Source organism: Anser cygnoides, chromosome 33 (genome assembly GCF_040182565.1).
Source record: "Anser cygnoides isolate HZ-2024a breed goose chromosome 33, Taihu_goose_T2T_genome, whole genome shotgun sequence".
In the NCBI taxonomy this organism is placed as follows: Eukaryota; Metazoa; Chordata; class Aves; order Anseriformes; family Anatidae; genus Anser; species Anser cygnoides.
Window position 1 is genome coordinate 1,658,958 of NC_089905.1, and position 11,844 is coordinate 1,670,801.

General features: G+C 58.2%; 1 protein-coding gene and 1 long non-coding RNA gene across 16 annotated transcripts in view; one reads left to right on the forward strand and one right to left on the reverse strand.

Moving 5' to 3' along the window:
* Positions 1–7,418, forward strand: part of MEF2D (myocyte enhancer factor 2D) — a 68,667-nt gene extending 61,249 nt beyond the window's left edge. For all 15 annotated transcript variants that reach the window (XM_048054287.2, XM_066986215.1, XM_066986216.1 and 12 more), the window contains 2 exons: positions 882–1,119; positions 1,874–7,418. In XM_048054287.2, coding sequence (XP_047910244.2) covers positions 882–1,119; positions 1,874–2,201 — 566 coding nt within the window. In that variant the 3' untranslated portion in view covers positions 2,202–7,418. The remainder of the gene's footprint in view (positions 1–881; positions 1,120–1,873) is intronic.
* Positions 7,419–7,648: 230 nt separating this feature from the next.
* On the reverse strand, positions 7,649–9,790 carry LOC136788163 (uncharacterized). Its single transcript, XR_010827119.1, has 3 exons — positions 9,520–9,790; positions 8,642–8,728; positions 7,649–7,995 (listed from the first exon to the last, which is right to left on the reverse strand). It is a non-coding gene; the product is annotated as an uncharacterized lncRNA (long non-coding RNA).
* Between the last annotated feature and the right edge of the window lie 2,054 nt (positions 9,791–11,844).

The following is an 11,844-nucleotide window of genomic DNA, read 5'->3' on the forward strand; positions in this document are numbered from 1 at the left end:
TCCCTCCTCGGCGCTGCAGCAGCGGGAGAGTTGCCACCACTCCCTGCAGCCCCATTTTCTGCCTTGCAGCCTGGTGGCCTCCCTTCATCCCAATGTCCTCCCTTCATCCCAACGTCCTCCCTGCATCTTATCCCTTCATCCCAGCATCCTCCCTGCATCCCAGCGGCCTCCCTGCATCATCCCCTGAATCCCATCCTCCCTGCATCCCAGTGTCCTCCCTGCATCCCAGTTTTCTTCCCTGCATCCCCGTGCCCTCCTTACATCCCAGCAGCCTCCCTTCATCCCAGTGTCCTCCCCACAATCCGGCAGCCTCCCTGCATCCCAGTTTTCTTCCCTGCATCCCAGCAGCCTCCCTGCATCCCCATTTTCTTCCTTGCATCCCGGTGTCCTCCCTGCACCCCAGAGCCTCCCTTCCATCCCAGCGCCCTCCCTGCACCCCGATTTGCCTCCCCCCACCCCAGCAGCCTCCCCCGGCCTCAGCTCGTGCCTCCCTACCGGCGGCCGGGCAGCGCCATCTGCTGATGCGCAGCGAGGGGCCGGGGGTGCGCAGAGCCGAGGGGTGCCCCCCCCCCCCACCCCCCCCACCCCCTCCTTTTGGCTCCTGCTGCCCATGCCCGGTGCTGCCTGGGCCGGGGGGGGGGCACAGGGGGGTGCCCTCGGGCCCTCCAGCCCCATGTGCCGGCGAAGCTGCCGATTCCTTGGACCGGCCGCCGTGCTTTCGGGGGGCTGCAGCGGGCGGTGGGAGCTGCATGGGGGGCTCCTGGGGGGGGGGGCTCGTGCCTCGGAGCTGGGAGGGAGGTGCCCCGTGGCCAGCGCTGCTGCGAAACTTGGTGACGGCCGTGCTGCTGCTCACATCGGCGTTGCTGCTCCTTCCCTTGCAGATTATCAGCTGACGAGCGCTGAGTTGTCCTCGCTGCCCGCGTTCAGCTCACCCGGGGGCTTGTCCCTTGGCAACATCTCTGCCTGGCAGCAGCAGCAGCAGCAGCAGCAGCAGCAGCAGCAGCAGCAGCAGCAGCAGCAGCAACAACAACAACAACAGCAGCAGCAGCAGCAGCAGCAGCAGCAGCAGCAGCAGCAGCAGCAGCAGCACCTTGTTCCCGTCTCGCTAGGGAACTTAATGTAAGTGGCACGGGTACCGTGGGCGGCTCACTTCGTGCTGCAAAGGGGGAAAAAAAAAAACAAAACCACATCCAAAGGGAAATGGGAGCCTGTGGCAGGATGAGGTGACTGCGAAGAGCGGTCCCGCTAGTGCAGGAGGAGTAACTCCTAGTGCTGGCGGTGAATCGCTCGAATTCCAAAGTCCCGTGCGGTTCCCTCGTGGAGCAGGTGTGCAGAAATGGATGTGCTCACAGCCAGGAGCAAAGCAGCCACCCGCCTGGAGCTTTTTCAGGGTGTTTCAGTCAAAACCAAGGTCTAAGCAGCTCGCCCTTGGTCGCACAAAGGCTGTGAGGCAGGGATTGAAGAGAGAGGGGCTCAGCGGCGGCCCCAAAGCCCGCTCAGGAGGAAGAAGCCGGCACTTGGCTCTCCCCCCGGGGTGCCCGAGTCCCACGCGGGCACGGCAGCACCTCTCTCCTCCGCGTGTCCAGGGTCCGGAGGTGGGATCGGGGCTGGAACGCGGGGTGCTGGTGGTGAAGGGCTTGGGCAGGGTCTAATCCTGGCTCGGCAGCGTCACGGCCCGTTCCTCCGCGATGCGCGGGTTAGGAGCTCAGTGGATTGGAGGGCGAAGTGCCAGCGACGAGATGAATAACGAGAGCCTTCCCGTTATCTCCTCCTCACCTCTTTCTCCACCTCCTCCCTCCCTCCCCTCCTCCTCCTCCTCCTCCTCCTCCTCCTCCCCCTCCTCCTCGCACGCCCCCCGCCCTCGGACGCCCAGACAAGGGAGCCACTTGTCCCACACCACCACTTTGACTGTCAACACCAACCCCAACATCAGCATCAAGTCGGAGCCCGTCTCGCCCAACCGGGAACGAAACACTGCCACCCCGCTCAGCACCTTCCCCCACCAGCCCCGGCACGAGCCCACCGGCCGCTCGCCCGTCGACAGCCTCAGCAGCAACACCAGCTCCTACGAGGGCAGCGAGCGGGACGATCCCGCCCGCGCCGATTTCGGCTCCTCCCTGGGGCTCCTGCGCCCCAGCAGCGAGCCCGAGGGGGAGAGCCCCTCGGTGAAGCGCATGCGGTTGGATACCTGGGTCACATAACGGGGTCCCCGCCGTCCCTCTTTTTTTCTGGGGGGGGGGGGGGGAAAGGGGGGGGAGGCTCCGCCGGCTCGCAGCGGGGAAGGGGAGGGCGTGGGGGGGATTGGGGGGAGGGCTACGGGGCGAAACGGGTTAGGGGTTGGGGTGGGGTTGGGGGGATTATCATAAACTGCCTGAGAAATAGCTTTAGGATTTTGTAGGCATTCATTCTAGCACAGCGGGCGGCGCGCACGGCGAGGCCGGCTGCGGGCGGCGAGGATGGGGATGGGGATGGGGGGGGGGGAGGGTGCGGCAAAAATCGGATGGCTGCGTCCGTGCCGGAAGGAGAGGTCCCCAGCGGGGCTCATCCCTGTGGGGACAGTGGGGACGAGGGGTCCCGGGGTTGGGACATCCCCGGAGCAGAGCTTTTTCGGGGGGCAAGGGGCAATGGGGCGCGTGCTGGCAGGCGCTGAGCATCCCCGGAATGCCTCGTGCTGCCCCGAGAGCCCGGGGCAGGGAGAGGAGGCTCGGCCGTGCGAAATCGGGCTGAAATCCTCCCCAAAAAGAGGCTGCCCAAGGGCCGCGTCCTCCGCCGGTCCCCAGGTAGCGGCGGGCAGGAGCGGGGTTCCTGCCGGGATGGAGCGCAGCGCGCGCGTCCTTCGCCACGGGAAGGCGTCGGGGGCACGAGAGGCAGATTTTTTTTTTTAAGGCTTAATCCTGACTTTTGGGTTGAAACTTAGCGACAGAGAGCATCTTTTCCTGCAGATAAGGGAACTGTGTCCGGCCGCAGTCACGTTAAACCTGCCCTGACCTCTCCTGGCCGCGTTCTGCGGGGTGCAGGCGGAGCCCGGCCGTGGTGGCGCTGGTTTTGAAGAAATTGCGGTTTTTACCAAACAAAAGGCGCAAATGCATTTCAAATGCGTTCCCATCCCACGTGGGTCAAAGCTTTAAATTAGAGGAATAGGAGCAGATAGCGTTTATTTAGGGGATGCAGCTGAAATAACGCCCTTGGGATTTCGCCCGAAGGCCTCGGAAGGCGGGGGTGAGCCACGCGGAAAATCTGCTGCAGCCTCAGCCGCGTGATCCAGGGGCAGGAAAAAGGGCACGAGGGAGACGGGGGAAGTTGTGGTGCTGCCGGCTGCTCCGGCGGGTCCCCTGGGTGCCGCAGCCTTTTGGGCTTTCCCCTGCAGGCTCTCTGCTCTGGGATACCGTCCCCATCCCCGTCCCCGTCCCCGTCCCTGTTCCCGGCGGGGGATGACCTTGGGGACATCCCTCACGCCGGCAGCGCTCCCCCTCCGCTGAAGGTCGCGGTTGCAAAACGGCACAAAACCTGCCCAAACGCCTCCCCGCCAGCCGCAGCTGGTGGCAGAGGCTGCCCTGGGGCCTGCGTTGTGGGGAGAGGAGCGAAAATTCCCGGTGGGATTCACCCCCCACCCACCCCCCCAGCTCTTGCTCCTCCCGGAGACCTCCGCAGAGCGTGGGGTTTCCAGCCCAGCCTGCTGAAACGGGGAGCGTTGCGTGAAAACGTGCTTGGGTGATGTCAAAGGAGAAGCCAATTGGTGTTTTTCTAAAGTTTTTCCACCCCTTTTATTTTATTTTATTTTTTTTTCCCCCGATGTGATTTCCCCAAAGTGTCTTAATTGGAAAAAGCAACAGGAAGAAAGTAAACGATTGGGATGGAATGAACGTGGGCAACTTAAAGCGAGTAGTTTGAGGCGAGGAGACAGAACGTCCTCCAGAAATCAGGTGGAAAGGAATGGCTAGGAGAAACGATGGCCGGGGAGGGAGCACGGGGTGCTCCTCCTGTCCCTGCGCGAGCCGCCAGCTGGGAAAAGCAGCACGAAAACTTCCCCAGCCCGGCCCCGCCGCTTCTCACCCCAAAATCCCCGCGCAGGGCAATGCCACGCGCCACCGGCTCACCCAGGGACGTGCAGGGCGGAGATTTCCTAACGAAAAGCTTTGAAATATCAAACCGTCTCCACATTATTTTTTTTTTTTGTTCTTTTTGGTGAAAAATTCTCGCTTTCCTCTCCCGATCCAGCACGGCGCTCCCGAGGGACTCGGGCGGGCGATGGGAGCCCCCGCAGGCTCCCGGCAGGTTTTGTGCGGTTCTGCTGCAGCACCTCTCTCCCCGCGCCCCAAGCCTTGCCCAGCGCTTACTGGGGCGTACTGGGAGGCTTCGCGTCGCGAGCTGGGGGGGGGGCGGACGTGCCTCTGTCCGTCCGTCTGTCCGGGAGGCAGGAGCCCCCCCCCCCCCCCGCGCGCTCCCCACCGCTTTCCGTCACCGTCCGGCTCTGCCCCGCGGAGCCGCACCGCAGCTCTTTGCACGGCCTTGCTTTGGAAATTAGGCGGGATTGACGACGACGTCTCATCGGCATCATTTTGTTTTCTTTTCCTTCTTCACCGTCCTGCGAGGAAAACCAAACCACAACCAAACGTTTTCCGCCCCGCCGGGGGTGGGGGGGGGGGGCGTGCGGCCGTGCGGGGGGGGGCGACGAAACATTTCTGCTCATGGACTTCACGCCCCGGCTCCCGCGCTCACACCTCTACCTTGAAGCTGAGAGCCTGGAAAAAGAGGAAAAAACAAACAAACAAAAAGAAACACAACAAAAGAAAACACAAAAACCCACAAACGGAACAAAACAAACCCAGAAAAACGCACTCGGACGCGGATCCACCTGGAGGGGCGAGCCGTGCCGTGCCGTGCCGAGCCGTGCCGAGCCGTGCCGAGCCGTGCCGACGTGTGCCGAGCCGTGCCGAGCCGTGCTGAGCCGTGCCGACGTGTGCCGAGCCGTGCCGAGCCGTGCCAAGCGGATCCGCAGCAGCGTGGCCCCGGGACTCGACGACCCCCGGCTCGTGCCACGGGCAAGTACGGCTCGTGGGCGAAATGATTTTGGGGTTGGTTTGTCGGGGGTCTCTCCGTTCCTTTCATCGGGGGCTTGGGGTATTATTTTTTTTTCGTCCGGGCCATCATCCTTCCTTTCCCCACAGACTGTAGAGTCCAGTAAACTCCTCCTAATTTTCAAAAGACACCAAGAAGAACGACAATCTAAGAAACCAACACCCTCCTTTGTGCTTCTATAAATATGTTTCTGATCTTATAATTTTATTTCTCGTGCTCATCTGTACTGTTGACAGTTACAATTGTGTATAATTTTTTTTTTTTTTTAATTTGGAATTTTTGCGTTGTATAGGGTTTAGTTTTAAAATATATATATATATATTTTCCATTTTTTAAAAAGGGGTGTTGCAAAAAAAATTGCACGATTTAAATGACAATAGTTAAAATGCTGCAGTTTTTAGAGATGTGGAAGCAAAATGGAGCTTATTTATTCTCAAAGGCTATAAAGGTGTAAAATGCATGAAGAAAAAAAAAAAAAACATTTACAAAAAAAAAAAAGACAAAAAAAGTGTAACCTGAACAAAGTGTAGCGTTAAAAATTTTAAACGACGACAACAATGACAACAACAACAAAAAAAAAAAGAGAAAAAACAGCTAATATATTGTGTTTGGGCTAGTTTGCTTTTGTTTTTAATTGTTCCTTTTTTGGAGAATGAAATACAATTGTGTATATTTTCATATAAGAAGTATGCACTGATATGTTTCAAAAATGATATATTACTTTCTAAAAGTGTGGTTACTTACCAAAGCCTGTTTCTGATCTTTACCTTCTCGAACCCTCCGTGGATCCCTCGAGCGCGCACCGCCGGGGGGCTCGACGCCGCGGGCCGGACCCAGAGGTAACCCGGCGCAAGACCCCGGTGCCGGCTTCCTCCTCCTCCTCCTCCTCCTCCTCCTTCTCCTCCTCTTCTTTCTCCTTGGGGGCTCCGTGCAGGTGGGGATGGGCTCGGGACCCCCCCGTGCTGGCTGATTTGGGGGATGCTGGCCTTTCCCCGATCCCACCGGGGCTTTGGGGGGGGTCCCCGGGTGCGCGGTTCCCCTCGGGGTGCCCGGGACGGGGGGGGCAGTGGGTGATGCGACGAGTGGGGTTTGCCCTCAGATGGGCGTCCTGTGCAGAGAGGGGCTCACGAAAAATAACCCGGGTGTAGGGTATTTAGGGAAAAACCCGGGTGTAGGGTATGGAGGGGCACCCAAAATACGCGGGGGGCTGATGGGGGCTCGCCCCCGCGGGGGCTGCAGGGTGCTCGGCTGGCGGAGGGACGGGGTGGCCCCTGCTAATGGGGTGCTGGTGCTGGCTGTGCGAGGGGCACCCCAAACCTCCGGGCAGGGGTCTCCGTGTCCCCCCCATCGCCCCCGGTGCTCAGGGCGGGGATTCGAGGTCGCCCCCGGTGGGTGGAAGCGTTGGAAGCAGAGCTGGTCGCAAAAAGGGTGCGCGTGGTCCTCAAAGGGGGGCGAGGAGGAGGGGGATGCTTTCTCCCCTTCCTCACTTTCCGCCCTTCAAATTCTCACCTAACCAGGGAAAACGCAGAATTACAACAACAAAAAATCCTTAAAAACTCCACCTCCTGCCCTTTTTTTGCACCAGTTTGCCCGGCGGAGCATCGTGCTGCGGTGCCCGCGGCATCGCGGTGGCATGTGCTGCCCCCCCTGCCTGTCCCCTCCGGCTGAGGGTGACACTCGGGGTCCTCCGGGGACCTCAAGCACCCAAAGTGACAAAAACCCATCCCCGTCCCCTCTCCCTGCCCACAGTGCCAGTGGGCTTCAGCCAAAGGTTTGCTCGGTTCCCATCTTGGCATCGCTTTTACTCTGTCCTTTCTTCTCCTCCCCTTGCTTCACTTTTTTTTCCTTTTCACTTTTTTTTTTTTCCTTTTCACTTTTTTCCTTTTCATTTTTTTCCCTTTCACCTTTTTTTTCCTTTTCACTTTTTTCCCTTTCACCTTTTTTTTCCTTTTCACTTTTTTCCTTTTCACTTTTTTCCTTTTTTTTTTTTTTCCTTTTCACTTTTTTTTTCATTTTTAACCCCCCAAGCCCCTCCGGGCCCCCAAACGAGCATCGTGTGCTCACTACCTCCATCCCCCTTCCCCTGCCCGAAGCCAGAAGCCATGCTCGGGATGCAGGAGGGCCGCTCCTCCCTTCGTGTTCCCCGTCCTTCTCCCCTCCTCTCTCTCTGATCTCTCTCTCGTAGGATTTTACCTGGCTACTGTAACTGTAAATAGCGAGTTTCGATATGTTAGCAATGGTAACAGTACAGAAAACTGGTTTTTGTTGTATTGATATGAAATGAGATTATATTTTTGTCAGAGTATATTGTAATAATACTGACTTTGGACATGGCCGAACTGTACAGCTGTTTCTTGTTTTACCCCTGGCTCTTCCCCAGTCCTGCTTTGCCCAGCCCGGACCCCCCAGGATGTGGCCAAATGGGGCCGATGGGGGTGGGGGGCAAGCCCAGGACCCCCCGATTTGGGTTCTAATGTGGAGAGACCCCGGGCTCGGAGAGGCCGAGGGGACCCCGCCACCGAACCCCAAGGGAATTTTTCAGCCCTGTTTTCTAAGAGCGATGCCTTTTGTAAAACCTCGAGCCAGAAGAGGGTGGCGTGGCGGGGGCAGCCTGGGGGGGCTTTTTTTGGGGGGGAAGGGGTCCTGGGATTGGGGATTCTGCAGTGTCCCCTGCCAAGTGCCCAGGGCGCAAGGACAGCGGCGATGTCCTGCGGCTCTGCCCAAGCAATTTGCAGAAAAATAGGATGCTGAAATCGCAGGGGGCATCGCGGCTGCGCCGTGGCCCCCCCGTGTCCCTCCGGTCACCTGCGGTGGCTTTAGTGGCGGGTCCTGCTTCTTACCCCATCCCCGTCGCCGTCCCCCGTGTCCTGTAGCTCAAGTAGGTGGTAGCATACTCTGGGGTGCCCGCAGCAACCTCTGTAAGATAGAATAGACCCTTTAAATGATGCACTAAGAGAAAAAAAAATAAAAATCCCCCCCCCCAAAAGTGTAGATATGCAGTGGGCAGTCAGAGCTCCTGCACAGCCCAGCCTGGCTGCGCTGATCCCAGGCGGCTCCGCTCCTCGCCCCCCCCCAGGATGCTGCACAGGTAGAAGCGAACCAGGACGTGCACTCCCCCCTCCTCGTAGTTTTATTTATTGTTCCAAGAAGCAATTTAAAAAAGAAAAGAAAAGAAAAAAAAAAAGATAAACTGTGTATCTATAAATATATATATATATATTTTTAACCTTTTTTCCCCTCCGATGCTCCTCCAGCTGTGTGTGTGCGTGTGTGTGTGTGCGAGTCGAGGGGTTCTGTGGCAGCCGGGGGGGGCAGACGCGCGACGTCGCTTTTGCCCTGGGGAAGGGGCACAGGGTGGGGGGACCGGGGGTCCCGCCACCACGCGCAGGTTTTTTTGGGGGTCAAAGCAGGGAGAGGGAGGGTTCATGCCAAGAACTTGCGAGCGTTGCACCGGGATCTTTGACCAATTCCATCTTCCTTTGAGCGTTTGCACCCTCGGGTCCCGCCTGGCCGAGGGGCTCCCGAGCCCCGGGGGCGCCCCCGTCCCCGTCCCCGTCCGCACCTCTGACAATCAGTGGCTCCTTCCTGGGGACCGCAGCACGTGGCTGAGACGTCCGTTTTGGTTTTTCGATATTCCTTTTTTTTTGTGCTGTATGGTGATGCGTTATTGTATATTCCACAATAAGAAAAGGGAAAAAAAAGAAAAGAAAAAGAAAAAAAAAAAAGGGATAAAAAAATGCTAATAATAATAATTATCATGAGAAATTCTTATGAGTTTTGTTTGGAAACTCTTTCACTATATTTGTTGTAAAGAGGTTTACTATTAAAAAGGAAAAAAAATACACGTTTCTGATAACTTTCTGTGCCTCTGGCTCTTCATTCCCCTCCCTCCTCACCCCCTCGTGCCGTGGGGCGGTTGTTGTCTCACCCAGCCCCGGTGGCCTGAGGCACCCTTGGGTGCGTTGGCACAGGCTGGCCCAGACGCCGTGGCGGGGCAGCGGGACACATTTGGGGACGCCGAGCTGGGGACAGTGCCCCCCGGGACAGCCGCTTCTGGCCCCCCTCGCAGCCCTGTCCCTCCCTGTGGGCTCCGTTCCCCAGCCTCACCATGGCGTGGTGGTGGAGGCAGCGCAGGAGGCCCGCAGGGACAGCGGTCCCCATGGCCACCCACGTTCCGCCACCCTCTGGCACCACATTTCCCACCCAAATCACTTCCCCGATGGCTGATGAGACCCGCTGCAGCGGGTTTATGGGGCACGCTCAACCCACCCCACCTGCAGGAGGTTAGATAAACGGCCTCCCGGCCTCCACCTGGAGGTGGGCTCCGGTGTGGGCATGGGGCTGCAGGTAAGTGGGTGTATTTCTTGGGGCCAAGCTGTGGGGTCCCACAAACACCCGTGGGGCTCGTGGTGTGGGCATCGGGGGCAAGCGGCACCGCACCTGGAGGCTATGGGGTGGGAGGAGGCACGGGCCTCCGATGTCCTCCTCGTCCCAAACATGGCTGGAGGGGTCCCTAAGTCGCAGGGCCCCCATACCACGGGGGGTGTGTCCATGTCGTGGGGGTCCTCACATCGTGGGGGTCCTCACGTCGTGGGGGTCTTGGGGTCTTCATGTCATGGAGTCCTCACGTCGTGGGGTCTTCACAACGTGGGGGTCTTGTGGTCTTCACATCATGGGGCCTTCATGCCACGGGGGGTCTTTATGTCGTGGGGTCTTCACGTTGTGGGGTTTTCACTTCATGGGGGGGTCTTCACGTCTTCGGGGCCTTCACATCGTGGGGTCTTCACCCCCTGGGCCTCCCCTGCCCACGAGGCCCGGGTTTTGGGGTCGAGGCCAGGCCGGGCCGCCAGATGGCGGCAGAGCTCCGTCCTCAGCCCGGCCCCGCATGGCCGCGGGATGGCGCCGTGGCCGTGGAGCAGGCCCCGGGAGCCAGGGTGGGCGCTGGGGACGTTTGGGACCCCCCCCCCGAAAAGGAGTTTGGGCCTCCCTGCTGGGGGAGGCCGGCGGGCTCCCGGCGTTGGGCGCGAATTCTGTGAAAGTAAATAATAATAAAAAAAGGCGAACGGCCTGGGCCCTGTGTTGGCCGCCATCACGCGCCGACCCACAGCCGTCCTTCGGCCCAGGTGGCCTCAAAGCGTGGTGGCGGCCTCCTGGAGGCTTCGGGGGGCACAAGGGCTGGTACAAGGCCCTAAAAGACCCCCAAAATTTCCAATACAAATGTTAAGGTTGTGAACCACCACTTCATCAAAATCACTTTCCTACAAGGCCTGACTCCCTGTTGCGGGAGCCCGTCCCCCCTGCAGCAAGCGCACGCTTGGGGTGTAAATAAGGAGGTTTCATCAAAAGAAACTTGCAAAAACGGAGCGATAATCGTGTTTGTATTGCGGCTGTTCGTGCTGGAGGGGCTTCGGCACCGGCAGGTGCTGGGAAGCATCTCTGCTCTCCGGGGACAGCCGCAGGGAGAAGGGAAGAAGAAAGAGAAAACCGTTTGCCCCTCGTCATTCCGCTGGCAGCCTGGGCTTGTCCCCCAATACACTGCTAAGATTTGGCAAGCAAGGAGGCTGGAAAAAAAAACCTTGGTGCTTCCCTGCGTGTGGGGTGACCCCTGGGCAAGGCATCCTCCAGCGATTTCCCCGTGTAAACTGATGGCTCCTTGCAGCCGGAGCCGCTCGGTGCACGGCAGAGCCAGCCGCCGGGCTCAGAGGCTCGGGCTTAGCTCCAGAGAGCCAACGGGGTGAAAAGAAAACCCCAAGGAAAGCTCCCGCGTGCCCTGAGAGCCGTCCGCACACTCCAGGCACTCCCTGCCTGTTTTACAGACCCCCCCATCCTCAAACTTTGAAGGAGATCTTTTAAACAACAGCAACAAGCTCATGTGCCCGGTATAAATCTTTAATCAGAACATGCTTTCCCCCTCGGAGCCCGCACCGCTGTGTACAATCGGAACGCAAATCAAAAGAAAGCGAAGTGAATTATTCATTGGGAATCTTTCCGCGCCCGACACGGCGAGGCTCGGAGGCAGAGGCCGGGGCTGCACTGCGGTCTCGGGGCTCTTCGTCCTCTCCCCTGCACCGGGAGCTGAATCCCCACGAGAAAGGGGTCGTGGAATCGGACCCCCGTGTCCCTCCCCAGCTCCCCCCATAGCCCTCGTGCCCCCCCTGCTCGTTGTGAAACAACGCTTCCAGCGCCGGCGTCGCGTCGCGGGGCTCCTCCTGTGTTTTGCTGCTAACATGACACAGAGGCGTCGAAGGATCTAAACATTTAGGCAGAGTTGCCAAAGCTGCGCGGAGAACGGCACCGAGCGCGCTTCTGGAGGGGGGAGGATTATTATCAGTATTGTCGTCGGCATTATTATTATTATTTGAGGGATGCTCGGGCCTATGTATTGATAAATCTCTGACACGGCGCATTGTTCTCACTCTTCAGTGGAAGGAAAAACCTTTTCTTGTGGGTTTTTTATTTTATTTTATTTTTTTATTTCACAGTCACGCTCCATGGCACAAACTGTAAAAATACATTTTTAAATGGCAAAAACAGACAGGTCGAGACCTTTCTGTTAACAATCCTCCACCCCATCCTTGAAATCTAAAGTAGTGAAGGATTTTGCGGAAAATAATGGATCATTTTCCCATTTACCCATGATTCAAGGATTAATAACTAATCCCATCAAAGGACATCTGCTTAGATTGTTCCTTGTCAGTGAAAGTAAATAGAGCCTTTTAGTCTTTAGACCTAAACTCCTCTGAGGTTATTATGCCGAGGGAACCT